Here is a 16,464-nt window from a genome sequence, read left to right on the forward strand (position 1 = left end):
TGACCAGGGAACTTAAAGATAATATGTCAGGAACATAAAACATAGTAAGAAAGCAGAGAAGTTTTCCAACACTGAAGTGTCTACCTTCTCAGTTTCCAAGAAAAAGAAAATGGAAACTGACCAATGGCAAAAAAATGTTATGGTTCAAAACATACCATATACTTGTCCCTTTCAAATCACTAACAAATATTACCTCAGGGAAAAAAAAAAAAAAAAAAAAAAAGGCACAGATTTTAATGGCAGGAAAAATGGCAATTACTCTCTTCCTGAGGAAAAATAAAATCATTCCTTTAAATTCCAGTTACATAAGAATATGGGTAATTAGACTATTGAAGAACTCCGTGACAGAAAGTGGGCACTAGAAAATACCTATGAAATAAGATTCTCATTCATAGAGTTTTCTGAACTATTGAACACCCACAGAGTGAAATTAGCTGCAGATTGGTCTTTCTGTATCACGGAAATAATAGAAAATAGGACCAGAGGGAAGTGCTACTGTCTACCTCATCTAACCTCAGTTCTCAGGCAATTGAATGATAGCTTCAACTTTCTGCTGGACTAGCACATCCATAAAATGAGATAAACATGTTTCAGGGATTTGGGGGTTTTGTTTGGTTTTATTTTCTCTGTCAGTAGTACAGAAGGATGTGTTCCCAACTGTATGCAAAAGTCTCTGTGTTCTTAAAACGTCTAATACCACCACAGTGCACTCTATTTCATTTCAGTGTGTATTTATTCCACTATAAACCAAAGTAACATTTGAATTTAAATTATCTTGTGCTGCAAAAGTTCTTTAGGGGAATAAAGAATTCAGTTAATTAAACTTTTTCTCACCAGGTGTTCTCTGTGCATTTCTGAGCCACCTATTCAGTCGCAGAAATATGGGAGGAAAACAACAACCATCTCTTTGCATTTTAAAAAACATTTCTGCAGTGAAGGGAACATCCACGACAGAAGAATCTACTCGCAGCGTGTGTTCCTGCAACGTGTGACACGTGTATCTGTCTTTAAATGTATTCAGAGAGACAGAAATGTTCTGCATTGTATCTGAATCTGTATTCAACATATGGAGCATTCGTCTGTATCTGAGAAGAAAAAAACACAATAAAAAAAAAACCCCTTACAGCAAAAGCAGTAGCGTGATGGAGGCTGACGCCAGTCTTCAGCTTTACGTTTTTATACTCACACGTTGGAGGTTACCCTGCCCTCACCTTCGGGTCGTTTTGCGGGGTTTTACGGCTCAGAAGCTGAGAGCTGGAGGCAGACAGGGAGCCCGGAGCAGCTTTGGGCAGCCGGGGAGGGCAGGCAGGGGATGGAGAGGGGGACCCCGCTCCCCCGCCCGTCCTGCCGCCCTCCTCCGCGGGGGTCCCGGCGCGTCCCGCTCCCCTCCCACCTCTGCCGCTGCCACCGAGCCTCTGCTCCGCCAGTCCTTCAGGAAGGATGCCTAGCGGGAAAAGCAACAGGCAAAAGCGCATCCTGACAGAGATGTCTCTGAGGAGCGCTCGCTCTCTTGAAACCCCAGCGGGTGGCTGTGCCAAGCGCTCTCCAGAAGTAATAGGGAGTCTCGCCTGGTCGGCTCTCAATTTTTTGCGCGTTTTTGAAACACTGTATGAAGTGGCTTTTCCCGTTATCTTCCTCCATCTCTCACGCACGCAGACTTCCCTTTTGTTTCTCCCCCTCTTTTTCCTACTACCCGTGCCCGATGCAGCACCCCTGCCCACAGCCAGGGTTATATCCCTGCCCCATGTCAGGCATTCCGTGCCCAGCCCCGGTTTAGTATCCCTGCCGTCACCGGTGCGCGGTTCTTTCCCTGGCTGTAGGGAAAGGCTCCGCAGATGAAAGACAAAGGGCGTCAACCGCGCGAGGACGGCGGTCGCTCCCCACGGGGACCGAGCACCTGCGGAAACTTTTTTCGGTGATAACGCTAATGACAGTAGGATCCCCGGGCAGCTCCCTTTGGCCGCGGGTGCGGGGGCTCGCTGCGCGCCCCGCGGGGCTCGGCGTGCGTCAGGCGGCGAGTGGCGTCAGCGGGCGCGGAGCGCGGAGCGGGCAGCGGAGCGGGAGGGGGCAGAGGGAGGGAGCTTCGTCAGGAGGCGATGCCGGCACCGCCGTGACATCACCCCGCGGCTTATATAGTTGGGGAAGGGTCTGGGTCCCCCGTCTGGTGCCTGCAGCCGCCCGTCAGCACGCGTGCGGAGGGCGAGGAGCGGCGCGGCTCTGTCTGTCTCTGTCTCTCTGTCTCTCTCTCTCTCTCCGTCTCTCCCCAGGATTTATGGACTTTACTTTCTAGAGGGCGGCGCGGCAAGGATGAGAGCCCAGCTGGTGTGCGTGGTGCTGCTGGCCCTGGCCTCCTGCAGCCTGTGCTCCGGTAAGTGCCCCGCGCCGCTCCGCGCTGAGCCGCTCCCGGGGCCGAGAGGGGCACCGAAAGCACGGAAGGTTCACCCAAAATGAGGTCGCTTCAGGCTTCGCCGGCTGTCCCCATTCGGCGCCCGGGAGCCGGCTCTGATAACGGGTTCTGGCCAGCATCATTTTTTTTTAATCACTTCTCTAACTTTCTCCCTTCGTATAACCCATTCCTTCTCACAGCATCCATACCACGGCAATCAGGGCAGACTAGTCATTGGAAATACAAATCAGTGCAGACCATCTGCTTGGTTGTGCTGCTGTTCATTGAATATCATGTATTTCCAAATTAAGATACAAATTGTAATTTCTGCGACATATGAATAGCTGCTGTAATCCAAACCATCCTGAATATGTATGCCTTTCAATCACTTTTTAGAGAGAAATATAATTTTATAATCTGGAGGAAAAGTTGCTAGTGACCAATCTGAAATTATGACTGAAAAAACCCCCCTGAAACACAGGCAGATCACACAGTAAGAAGATTGATGTAAATGTATTTCTTTCCCAAGAGCAGCTGTCTTAAAAAGCTCCAAAGGAGAATGATATATTAAAATGCATTTCCTGCTTCTTTGAAAAATTACACATCTTAAGCATATGCCATTTATGTCTAAAGTTTATGACCAAATAGATATGGTGAGAGTTAAACAGGTGTATGCACACATATATGAAGCAGAATTGTCTGCAAAATCCAATCTTAACTAACTTGTAAATTAATTTTTCACTCCACTAAATTACTGGGTAAATTCACAGGGAAGATCATTTTTCAACTTTAACATTCAGAGGGACTCAGAATTATTAATTCTCATTTTAGATGGAAGTTTCCAGTTTGTATTACTCTGCAGAAGAAAAATGGAAACCACATGATACCTGCATTTTGTTACAGTCTAAATATAATCGTTCTGTATATTTTAGAGAATGCATGATCTTACTGACAAAGCTTAACAATTTTTTCCTCGCCTTATATTTCTAAGATTTAAAAAAATATTCCTCACTACTATTTTCTGTGAAGCAGTTTCAAATCGAGCTCCTTATAGAGCCTGAATGAAAGACCACTAAGGTAAAAATATTTAAGTGGGGATTAAAATAGGTTCATTTAAAAACCCCAGAAGACAAATTGTGTGGGGAACTAACACAATGGTTTATTTGATTGAAAATTTGAAATTTTTTTGTAAATAAAGAATGCCAAAGAGGAACTTGTGTGAAGCGGCACAAGTAATTTGTGGCTAATATGACAGTTATACCATTAAGTAAATTATTGTTAAATTTTCTTTTGAAAATGCTTCCTCTCAAGTGAAAATATGTACCTGTAGAATGTACTTGTTTCTTTAAAATGTGAATATGTGAATAGAAACTATTTTTCTTGTCAGTAGAATCAAGAATACATCAAACTGTGTGAATTTCTCTCTGATTTTAACAATAATGTGTAACCAAACTTTTTATGCACTGCTCTTTTTTTTTTTAATGCTTTTGCTCCTCATCCATCTCTTTTTAAACTCCTGAATTATCTGAACTTGCTTCCTTCTCTCCCTCCAAGCCTTGCTTTACTCTTCACTCAAGGAATCGTGACTCCTAAATAATGTCCTCTATATTTATTTTTTTTTTTTTCCAATCCAAATGCTTCTTAATACCCTCCTCCCATCTTTTTCACCTGCAGCTATCTTCCAGCCTTGATGTGTGGAAGCTATCTTCCATCCTTTATAGAAACAAAAACCAGCTGCTAACCAGGCACAAATCCTTTTATTGTTCTCAATTGCTGTGACTCAGGACACCAAAAATCATGATGCTGTCATTGTGTGTGTGCTCACCTGCTCACAGGAGATGCTATCAATGAAATTCAGCTAAGGTGATCAGTTCTGCCAGCAGTACTTTGGCTAATGGTAAAGTTGGGAAAACTGACTGCCATTCCTACTGAAAGGGCTGAAAGGATTTAGCTTGGAGATCAGTTGCTAATGACTTGCTGATTCGTCTACAACTAGTCCTATTTAATATGAAAATTAAAATATTAAATAAGGCTGGTTGTAGATCAGCATTACAGCAAGTCACCTAAATGCAATAGCTTTGATACTAAAAAATTGAATTAATCTATTGTGTTGGTAATGCAAAGGTGAACAGGAGCATCCCTACAGAGGAAGGGGATATGCATGACACTCAGAAGTTTTTGATGACCTAAATAATAGGAATAAGAAACAGTACAACAATACTAAGTGCATTGGCTTAGGAAATAATAGAGATTCCTGTTAAAAGCTCCTTTTTAACCAAAGCACAACTATTGGAAATCTGAAGAATAAAAGACATTATCTTGTTACCTAACCTGTTTTTGGGGGATTTTTCAGCTACAAAAGATAAATAAAACCAAAAGATATGTAAGACAGATGCCCTCTATATCTAATGGTAAGCATTAAGGTTGTTAAGTATTGAAGCTTCTGGACCAACCTGTACTAAGCTGTTCTCTCTTGAGAACATATCAAGTACAGAAGAGGGCTGCTCTGAAGGCTTTTGGAAGGAAGGAAAATAGATGAGAGTCCAATAAATCTGTGCATAGCTTTTCAATGAAGCATTTATCAGATTTCTAGGGCAATGTTTTTTGATGAAACGAGACAGTGATCTTGCACTTGTTTGTATCCTTGTAAGGATACACAAAAACACTAAGCTGGAAAGAGCAGTGATTCCTCTAAATAAATACATGATGGGTAAATACAACAAATAGAAAGGTATCATACATAGTGTAGGGATTTATTTGCAAACCATGGATACATTAGAAATAAATTAGACTTGAAATCAGAAGCGAGTAAGCATTGAAGAATTTCCTAAAGAAGAAAGTGCCAGTAGTAGTGAGATTTATTAAGACTGAACATGACTGATTTTAAGAGCATTGTATTGGGTAGCTTCTGTGCTGACAGAAGCCTGTGGCACATTAGCACATGCTTGTGGCTCCTCACAGTCTCCTGTTCTGTGAAAGCTAGTGACACAGAGTGGCAATGGTCCCTGAAATGAAGACAGAGGCAGAATCTATCCAGGGATTCAGTGGTGGGGACTTACATGCCAACAGCACTGATTATTTTAAAGGAAGTAAGATGTGACCTATATGACTATGAAATATGTTTTGGTTTAGTGTGGTTTGAAATATTAGTGCATTGTTTGATTTTGGACTGTTGGCATTCCAGGAAAGGTAAAAGCTATGTGGAACTCTCTTTCACCTGAAGACTTAACAGATTCCTTCAAGTTTTTTTCTTTATGAGTTGTGATTGCTGCTACCAAGGCATCAGATCTTCATTGTGATTCTCGTCTTCATCTTGTGATGCTGTGTGGAGAAATGTGTCTGTGTGTTTTCTCTTTCCATAGCAATCTCTACCTTATTTACCAAATCACAGGACTTGCAAGTCTACTGTGTTATCAAAGTTCAATTGCATTAGTAAAGAAAATCCCTAGACTTCCAGTCAGAATACTTTATTTTTGTATATACATGGTCAAGAGCTTGTATCATAAACTGGTCAAGCTCGACTCTCTCACATGAGTAAAAATACCCTTAATTTAATTAAGATTAATTGATTAATTCATTAAGAATAATCAATAATATTGATTATTAATCAAGTAATCATAACTGCTGTTTACCTAAATAATTGCTACTTAAATGAATATTATTTGAAAATAAATATTCAAATTTTTCTTCAAAAGTAAGAAAAGGTGGCAAATATTTATTATTAAAAAATGAAGAATATTGCAGCAGTATTTTATGCTGAAGAAATTGCAGTTTAATGAGCCTTTCTGCTATGAAACTGAGATAAATGAACATTTCCATTCAGTTCAGTAAGCTTGATCATGCTTTAAAAATGTTTTGAGTATTTATTTTAACACAATATTGCTGTTAACTAAAGACTCCTGACAGTCCCTGTAGGTTACTGGTGTTTGTGTTTATTGCTTATTTAAAAAAAAAAAAAAAGTTTAAATGTCTAAGTTCTGCATACTGAGTTGAAATATCCATGATTTATGATCAAATAATAAACATATGTTTCTGGTTTATTCCCAGATTCAGAAGAGGAAATGAAAGCATTAGAGGCAGATTTATTGACCAATATGTACACATCAAAGGTAATTATTTTTCTTCCTTTACCTGACAGGGAGGGAGCAAATGAATTCTCATTACAAACCCAAAAGTCTTTGCACAAAGTAATAACCTATGATCTAGACAGAAAAGTTCAGTGTTAGGTTTTACTTTGGTGCAAGATTTGCTGCAGTTCAAAGGAAATTTAAAGGTGTTGATGTGACACACTAAACGTGTTCCTCAGTTGTAACACTGGTACTTTCATTAAACTGTCAAAACTGTGTTATGTACAGAGATGTAAATTTATGTGAGGAAATGTGTTTCCAATAAGGTTATGCCCGATGAAAGCTAAATTAACCTTGAGTCAAATCTGTAAGTGTGATTTTTGTGCATAAATCTTCTTATATGCATATAAAATTAAGATAATCATAAAGCAAAAATAGTTAATACATATGCCAATTTTGGTTTAAGGATTTAATCAGAGTGTCCATACAGGAACATGGGGACATGATTGTGAAAATACTAACATTGTAAATGGCATTTCCTTGACAGGTTTCCAGACTGTGAATAATGTTTATGTTATTTAATGTGAATATTTAAAAATTCAGTGAAAACCTCAAATTGACAAGGTGAAGCAGAAAGTGTTGCACGTATGTATTGGATAGTCTGATAGACACTTTCCCAACACAATTATCTTCCATAAGTGATTTAGGAACTATGTATGTCTGATATATCTGCAGTGACATATCAAGAACAAACTGTGAAACAAGTGCTATGGATTTAAGGGTGGATATTTTAATTTATTATTTGAATAATGTTTAAGTGGTACTTAAATGTAATGAAAAATAAAATGAGAAATTAACAGTTTCTCCCCCCAAAAAGAAATCTTCATAAGCCAATGACTAGTTGAAGGCTAAGGACAAAACCTGCCAGGAAAACTCCTGCATATATTGTATTTAAGTATATGTGATCTTTTCCACAGGGCTATTGGATAGATTAGAAGAAGTGCAAGGCCAGAAACTGCATTTTCTTTTTTTTGGTCTGGCAGTTATTAGATCTCAGTGTTCTTTACTGGCATGAAAGTTAACCTTAGATTACAAATAAACCTGTTGGCCACTCACTTTTCTAAGGTACAGAAAGATTTAGCGACTACTCCTTTTCTAACACAAGTTTAAATGTAGGAGGCTTACAAAAATAGATTTTTTTTTTTTATGTGTGGCAAAGCATAGCCCTGGAGTAAAATCCTGCAGCTATTAGTTTTTCTGATATTGACTTTAGTGGATCAGTGAACATAGTGTCCATCTTATCCTCCCTCTCACCACAGAGCACAAGCTCAGGTAACTCCAAATACACAAATATATTCCACCAGTTAATTATGTCCTGATGTTTGCTATAATGCTCTCATGCTTTTGATGTCATATAGCTTCCTATTCCTTAGGGTATTTACTGCAGTCAACTGACACCTGAAGTTGACAGAAGCAGTAGATTCGTGTTGGAGACATTGCTTTAATTCTGCATTATACTGCCTTAAATCACCATGTAAAGTTCATTAGTTGAATATATGTTGCTTCTTGAGATCAAAGCAAGACATGGTGGAAGCACTAAAAACTGTGTATCAAATCTTCTACAAGAGTAATATCACTATCTCATTCATTACTGATTTTTTTTTTCTGCTTTCTGCTGCTAGATTTTAACCCACATTGCAACAAATTATGGTTCTGGTGTGATAGACAAATTTGAAGACAGTATGTGTAATAGTTGTCTTGTGTTGTGCCTGAGATCTGGTTCCATTTGAGGGAAATTACTGCTAAATTCCACTAACTGCATTTGACACTGACTTGGTAATCAGCAAAGGAAATCTTAGCAATTTAAACAGCATTAAGATGGGAAAAAAGGTACTGTTTATGAAAGCTGAGATCTAAAAGTGCAGCAAAATGGATTATCACTTGTGGATTTAGTATTTGATAGAACAAAAAATCTGCCTAAGTAGGCACTTGTGGACTATAGTATGAGGACTACAGCCAGGTTTAAGCACGCCTCTTGCAATATTCAGTTGGCTGTCCAGTATTATGGAAAGAACTGCCTTATGCCTTTAACTTCACAGACTGCTGTCCAGTGCCTGCTGCCCCTTTTCAAGTTGCTCTTCAAAGCCACCTATATGCTGAATCACTCTCCTTAAAGAAGTAGTTCATGGTGATTGCAACCTGTCTTCAACACCTAATACAGTTTGTCACCCTTCCCTGATGTTACATCTGAACCAAGATACAAGGATCCAACAAGCCCTTAAAGTGCTCTTTTTTTTTTTATTTATTTTTTTTTTTCCTAAGATAAAATGCAAAAAGCCATTTGGAAGATCTGATAAAACAACAAAATCTGACTTGTCAAAAATATGTGGGCAGTTATCTCATCTCTCTCTTTTTGTTTTAAATAGAAAACTCTTTTAATATCAAAGAGATAATTCTATTTCCAGCTTCCTAAATGCTTGCTTGAAAATACTAGTTGCATGAATAATATTTTGAACTCAAAGAAAATTTAGAAAAACTCAAAAACAATTAGAAAAAAGTGAAACTAAACTATTCCTTGGAAAATAATAATATTCCCTAGAATATACTCCACCTTTGGAATCCCACTCAACATTAATTTTATGAAATCATGGACCCACTGAGGTTTTTTTGCTGTAGGATGCCTATTTATGACTGTATTTGCCCAGAGAGTTTAGCCTCCTTGTCTGAGGAGCTGCCTAGAAGTAGAGGAACCTACAGTGACCTAGGAGCTACTGACTTCCTGACTCAGTCATCACATAAAAATTAATAAGGTTTACAGACATTAATATACCCCATGGAAGAACTCTTCTTTAATAGAAGTCAGTGCTATATCTGATTAAAGATATCATTTCTATGGTTACAATCTGAACAAAATTCAACTACTTTTATGGAAAGTAACCAGAGAGATCCTACACTAGCTTGGGATTTTTACTTCATTATGACTTTGCTTTTTATCTGCTTTTACTAGATAAAGAGAAGAATGTAAAAAGCTAATGAGAAATAGCATTTGGGATGTATGGATGGATTATAACAAAAGAAGTATCTTAAGCAAACTATCAGGGACATCATTTAACCAGAAATGGAAATAAAATGTCATATAAATTTTATCTTGGGAATCTCTTTTGTCTTGCATAGGACAAATAAGATTTCAGATTTGTTTTCTCAGCCTCAAAACTGTCTTATTTTTTTGGAATGTTGTCAGGAATCTGAGAATGCACAGCAGTTTTATTAAAAGGCTAAATCATTTTCTTTTTGAAGGGTGTGTATGTATCAGTGCATGTTGGAGTAATGATCATAGCAAAAAGAAAACTTTTTGTAGCTAATGCTTAGTCATGCCAACTTTTCTCGTTTCTTCCTCATTTCTCTAAATTTTCTTTCTTTTCCTTCAAAAATAGTCAAGTGTGATGAATATATATAAATCTTGCATTCAAGACCCCTTTGTTAGGAAGGTGCTCTGATGAAACAGGTAATGTGGTTACCTGATGTTCAGCCAAGTAAGCACTGCATTAGTGCTGTCAAGTATGTGTGAAAGGCAATCTCTGTGTTAGTGTCATACCTATATTTAACTTCCTACATACAGGAAAAGAACAAATACATTTCAGTTTATAGGTAAGGTATAATACTATAGTGCTCAGCAAGGAAATCCTTGCCAGGAATAAACAGGAATTTGCCATTTCGCTTTTGATTGGAGACTGATATGTCACAGTTCTAGTTTAAGGAAACTAAATTCTGTACTCAGCACTAAAAGCAATACAGTGTGGAAGAAATAATTAATAGTGGGAGAACGAAAAAAAATGACAAAATCATAGAAAGCAGTAAATTATATAGGAATTAAGTTTTAAACTTACTCCTTCCTATTGGTAATCAAAATGGAAGAAGACTACTGCCATAACTGCTTGGAAAAAACTATACCAGTTGAAAAGTAAAAATCGTGATTATCAACCTTTCTTTAAAATGGTTTAAAAACTCATGCATAATGCAATGATGCTTTACTGGAACAAGAAAATTTGATACAAACCATGGTGAAATTTCCTTTTTTCTGTCTTTCTGTATCATCTCTGGACAGGTTCACTATGGACCACCTAAATACAGTGGGTCTCAGTTTTTCAGTCCAGTCACCAAATCAGGAATACTTTGTTTTCACAGCTCTGTTTTATCTTTCATCCATTTTCCTATACCCATAGACCTCCAATTAACAACTCCCAGGCTATTGACTTTCCAGCCTTCAAAACTCCTGGAGCTTGCAGATTCTGTAACTTTGGATCCAGACGCATCAGACAGCTTGTCCTGAAGCAGGGACTCCATTCCTTTTGTCTGAGATGATTGGTATTTGTTCTGAACTAGGGAGGAGTGTCTAGTTAACCACAGGCATCCAGCTTGGATTCCTGAGCTGGGAATTTATCCAGTGGGTTTGATTCATTATCCTTATTTACACCTGTGAATTTATATTATATTAATTTCCATCTGTGTTTTTGTTTGCACCTGTGCAGAATGACTATGAAATGCTGCCATTCTGGTTTGGTAGCAGTTTAGTTTTTTCATCATTTATATCTAGCTGGGGGGCAAGGCTACAAGGAAGCAGACTTGGCGTGTGTAATAAATGAGCTGTCCTAGGTTCAGCACTCTAATTATTGTCTAAAAGCTGACCAGATGAAAAACACTTCAGAAACATAAACTTGTTTCTAACAAAACGTTTGAATGTAGCACATGACTACAAAAAACCCAAAATGCATCAAATAGTGGGTGTTTTTATTTTCAGATTAACAGAGCAAAACTTCCTTACTGGAAAATGACCCTGCTAAATGTCTGCAATCTCGTCAACAACATAAACAACCAAGTGGGGGAAACAGTAGAGGTAGATGAGGAGGATCTGGTTCCAGGAAGACAATTCCCTGCTGCTCTGGATGGCTTCAGCTTGGAAGCAATGCTGACAATATATCAACTCCAGAAAGTTTGCCACAGCAGAGCCTTTCAGCATTGGGAGGTAACACAAACTGTCACAAATGCACATTTCTACTGCTCAGGCTCTGTTTGTAGTGATGTTGTAAAAATCCTTATCCATGTGACCTCCATCACATTATCTGAGCTTCCCTGCCATTTTTATATTCTCTAATACCTCTATGCCTCTTTCAGTAGTGAATTAGTGAACAAGAGCAGTGAGTTAGTGCAGTTTCTGATGATGTGAGTGTATGTTTCTTAAAATGAGCCATGGATAAATGAGAGCTTTTCTTAACTACATACTTCCCCCACTCTTTGTAGCCATTCCAGGTAATCAAACATATGATAATAATCACAATGCCACAAAACATAATTAATATCAGCTTAACAGATGTGAAGTTACTATAGATATATTGAGGCATAAATAAATGTAGCCAGTGTTTCCGTTTTAAGACCCTAAGGCAAACTGGATTCAAAATGTAGGGATACATGCCCGTGTGCACACACCATTTTACTAGATTCTCTGGTTTTCTTATCATTGCTAGGAAACTGGCAGTAAGGTAACTCCTGCTTTTTGTTTTCCTACACCTAAAGAGGGCCCTGGAAGTTGACATTGTGATTGTATGAAGATTACTGCTCTTAATGCTTGTTTATAGCCCATTTGTGATATTTATTTTAGTACAGTGATTACACAAGCACACTAGGTGCAATCCACTTGCATTGGTAGATATTACACTAAAAGCTGTTTGTGTAGTGGAAAAAGATAACTCAATGTCACTACCCGCTTTCCAGTAAAGCAGATTTCTTCATCTATCTCAAGCTCATGTACAGTCTAGCTGAATCCAGATATTTTTCGTTTGTTTGTTGTTTGTTTGGGTTTTGCTTTGTTTGGCTTTGCTGTATATAACTCTGTATATTCTCAATCCTCAAAGTAACTCAGGTGGTCTGTTCAAAGGACTGCAAACTCTTTGAGAACCAGACTTTTCTGAAGACTCTCCATCAGTGCATTTATTGCTAGGAAGGAGCTACCCTAGACCCAAATATGTTATAACCCATATGTCTTAACCACAGTTCCCTGCTTTGCAAGAAGTTGTAGTTTAAAATATTTCTCAAAAGATGAAACCAGCAAACAGTGTGTGTAGGTGTTTAACCTAAATGTGTGATAACAGAGTGATAGTCATTAAAAACTTTCAGTCAGTTTGAGTTTTAGTCTAAGGGGGATATACCAGTTTTCCTTTCTAATCAAAAGCAATTATCTAATTTGTTGAAGTGGAATTTAAATATTTCTGTAGGGCTCAGCTCACATTTGCCTGATTTTAGTTTTGTGCCTTGAGTTTTGTCTTTTTTCTTTTTTGATTAATGCTGTAGCTAGTATAGTAAAGATTTTTCTTGGTGGCAGATATAAAAAAATATTTTATTAAAATTTTGAGGGGTTTATAATCTTCATTACTAAAATAAGTAGATAACAGTGTATCTCTTCTTGCATCCTACAGTTACTTCAGCAAGATGCTTTTGACCTAGAGAACTCAAGCCAAGAAAAGGAAATCACAAAGAGAAAAAATCCCTATATTCTGAAAAGGCAGCTACATGTGAACAAAGCTAGAAGACCATACATACTCAAGAGAAGTTCATATTACTGATGCAGCAGAAGAAAACAATGTATATTTAGTTTATAGGTAACTGTGCGTTATGGTTATCTTATCTAAATTCAAAATCATACTCGTGTGAAAATATACTCTGGAAAATCAAGATGATAACATAGCTGTGTCTTTTTTGCAATTGCTGTTTCTTGATTGTGAATTTTTCCTACTTGAGATTAATTGGACTAATACATTTGCAAATAAAACTAGTTTTTAAGCATGATGTATTGTACAAAACTGAGATTTCAACATGGTTTCAAACAGTCTTGTAGTCTTTTATAAAGCACATCAACATAACACCAAGTAAATTGATATTGTCCATAAATCCTACCAGGAATGCAACACCTCAAACATGTAAATGTTTCCAAATTTCTTGAATAATATAGTACTAAGAACTGCCATATTATTTTATGTTTTAACAAGTTTAATTTATTAGGGTATAGATCTAAGGAAGAAAAGGAATATTATCAATTAACTATTAAGTAGAAATTTCAAAATGAATCCTTTAATAGCCTTCTTGTAAATTAATTTCTGTCTCCTAATGCTCAGGAAAAAACCTAAACAACATAAAGCAGAATCATGTCAAAGTGCTGTCACTGTTAAAACTTAAAATAGTAATCTGTTTACACAAGAACTTGGTGAAGTGTTTGAAAGATTAATTGAAATTAGAACATCTTAAAATTACTATTAAAAGGCATTTCCTTTCCCTCCCTCCACAAATTTGTAGAAAACAGGAAATTTCAGAGTTGAAAGCAGTCTTGGAAGCTAACATAGAGGGAGGGTCACAGCATGGGGAAAAATTGTTTTCAAACCATGAAGAATCAACTGCTGGCTGAAAGTTACACATTTTCCAGTTCCATGTTTGTGATGTGTGCATGAGATTTGGGATCTCAATGATTCTGGGCTCCATTTAGAAGGAAAACAGTCTGAAAGGACTGAGGGCCACAACAACTGTCAAAATTGAGGGGTGTGAAGCCTGGATGCTCAGACCAGCAGGCAAAATGGGACAGACATTGTTTTTGAAAACTTCTCTGTTTCCTGTTTGAGGTATTTCCTCAAGGCCACACTATTCCCCCCTCCAACAAACAAAACCCCAAACCATACAAAGAAAACCCCCCATGTTCTGCACATATAAACACCCCCAAATAACCAAGAATCCAACAGAAAACCCAAACACATGGAGAATTTCCAAATCCTCTCTCAAGTTTGTTACACTTTGTTGCATGGAGTTTTTAAAGCAAAATATATTTTCACCATATTCAAGCTAATTATATTTCCTTTTCTTACTGCAAATATTATTAATCAGTTTATTCATTCAATAACCCTTAAATGCATGCACTGACAAGAAATAACTGAGCATACACTAATTATTGCAATAATCATTATGACTCAAATACAGCAAAGCAATTAAGTATGTTCAGTCTCAATGTTTTAAATACTTAATGTGCTTAAGGGCTTTGCTTAAATAAGTAAAATCATATCCCTTCCTTTTTTTGCAAAACACATTGAATTAGACTGAAGACCCAGCATGCTCTCAAGTGGTTAAGAAACATCTTCTTTTCAACAAACCTGTGAGATCCCTGGTCCTATTATGGATATTTGCATTCTAAAATATTTTTTTTCTCTAAAATAACAAAGCAGAACAGTTTGTTCCAAAATTTGCTGCTTGTAGTACCTGAGGAAAAAAAAAAAAAAAAAAAAAACCACCTCAGAACACTTTTTCATGGGCAAAACCAGAAAAATAAGAGAAAAAGAAATAAGTTGCCACTGTATTTTTCTCTCATGTTAAGTTTAAGAGTATAAAAGCTAAAAAAAAAGGTAGGGTAGGCTAATGTGGTTGTCATCTGATAGAGAACGTAAATGTTTCAGGAACAAAGACCCTTTCATGTCTCATTTTGGAGGTAATTTAGACAGTCACGGTAATGGCATATGACCTCAAATGATGATACTAACTGTTCCATTCTCATCTAGTGTTCCACACTACCTTGTGACCATGTACTTGTTCCTTGCAGTGCAGAGCTGACAGATTAGTCAGACTGACTGGAAATGGCATTAAATAACCCATTTCCTTTCAGCAGACTGTGAATCCACACACAGCCAGCCACTATCTGTCACTGGTGGAGACAGAGCTTAAAGACAGGCAGGAAAGTACATTTTGTCAGTTGTCCTAAGTCTCTGATGGGGGTGTCAGAGGAATGTCATTCAGTGTGATAGTCTGAACTAGATGAGGAAACAAAAACTGTAACTGTGATATGGTCAGTTCAGCTAAAAAAGCCAGTGCTGGCTTTTCAGTTTATTGGTCATTCAGTATTAAAATACTAGAACACAAACCATAGATTAATCCAGGAGATGAGAGTGCTAAAGGAAATTTTAAAGTCTGGGAGACTTCCTTGCTTGGAATCCTTTCTCTCTTCTAGCTGTTGCTATGTTCTGATGGCCTCACTGCTGTGGAATTGCAGCCTTTCTTTAGCCATCATTTTTGGATGACGGCAGAAAAATAACAGACTTATGCGTATTTGTCTCTAATTTGCACATTCTTTCAGTGAGATCCTCAGGGTACCTGCCTCATCCATAACTGCATTGCTGGCAATATCATGCTGCCAGATTTGCAGCAGCAATGAGGGTTGGATGAAGTTTAAGTCAGAGGAAGCTATCACAATATATAAAGACTTATTAATTCAGAAACTCAGTTCTTCCCTTCCCTTCCCTTCCCTTCCCTTCCCTTCCCTTCCCTTCCCTTCCCTTCCCTTCCCTTCCCTTCCCTTCCCTTCCCTTCCCTTCCCTTCCCTTCCCTTCCCTTCCCTTCCCTTCCCTTCCCTTCCCTTCCCTTCCCTTCCCTTCCCTTCCCTTCCCTTCCCTTCCCTTCCCTTCCCTTCCCTTCCCTTCCCTTCCCTTCCCTTCCCTTCCCTTCCCTTCCCTTCCCTTCCCTTCCCTCCCTTCCCTTCCCTTCCCTTCCCTTCCCTTCCCTTCCCTTCCCTTCCCTTCCCTTCCCTTCCCTTCCCTTCCCTTCCCTTCCCTTCCCTTCCCTTCCCTTCCCTTCCCTTCCCTTCCCTTCCCTTCCCTTCCCTTCCCTTCCCTTCCCTTCCCGTTTTGAAGATCATTTAGAGACTGCTACCTTTTTTTGAAGACCATCTTTTAATATGGAGAATTTTGTTGTATAAAAGCAATTATTGAAAGATAGTTTGTCTCTTTCTATGGCTTCAGAGGAGCACATTTTTCTTATAAATTCCATTGCTGACTTTTAAATTAAGTTCATAGATTAATAATTATACCAATCATTCAGAAACTTTATACTTAACTACTCCTTAGCCTCCTAAAATATAGGATATAGTCATAGAGTTATTGCAGAAACCTGTCAGTACTTTCCAATGGAGAATTAAATGGAACTGAGATT

The 16,464-nt window shown here is 38.0% G+C and overlaps 1 protein-coding gene across 1 annotated transcript; it reads left to right on the forward strand.

Moving 5' to 3' along the window:
- Positions 1–2,040: 2,040 nt before the first annotated feature.
- Positions 2,041–14,798, forward strand: NTS (neurotensin). The gene is made up of 4 exons (XM_079303726.1): positions 2,041–2,368; positions 6,434–6,495; positions 11,252–11,476; positions 12,924–14,798. The coding sequence occupies exons 1-4, from the start codon at positions 2,308–2,310 to the stop codon at positions 13,068–13,070; spliced, it is 495 nt and encodes a 164-aa protein (XP_079159852.1). The 5' UTR covers positions 2,041–2,307; the 3' UTR covers positions 13,071–14,798.
- The last annotated feature ends 1,666 nt before the right edge of the window (positions 14,799–16,464 follow it).

This window comes from Erithacus rubecula (assembly GCF_903797595.1).
Source record: "Erithacus rubecula genome assembly, chromosome: 4".
Lineage (NCBI taxonomy): Eukaryota > Metazoa > Chordata > Aves > Passeriformes > Muscicapidae > Erithacus > Erithacus rubecula.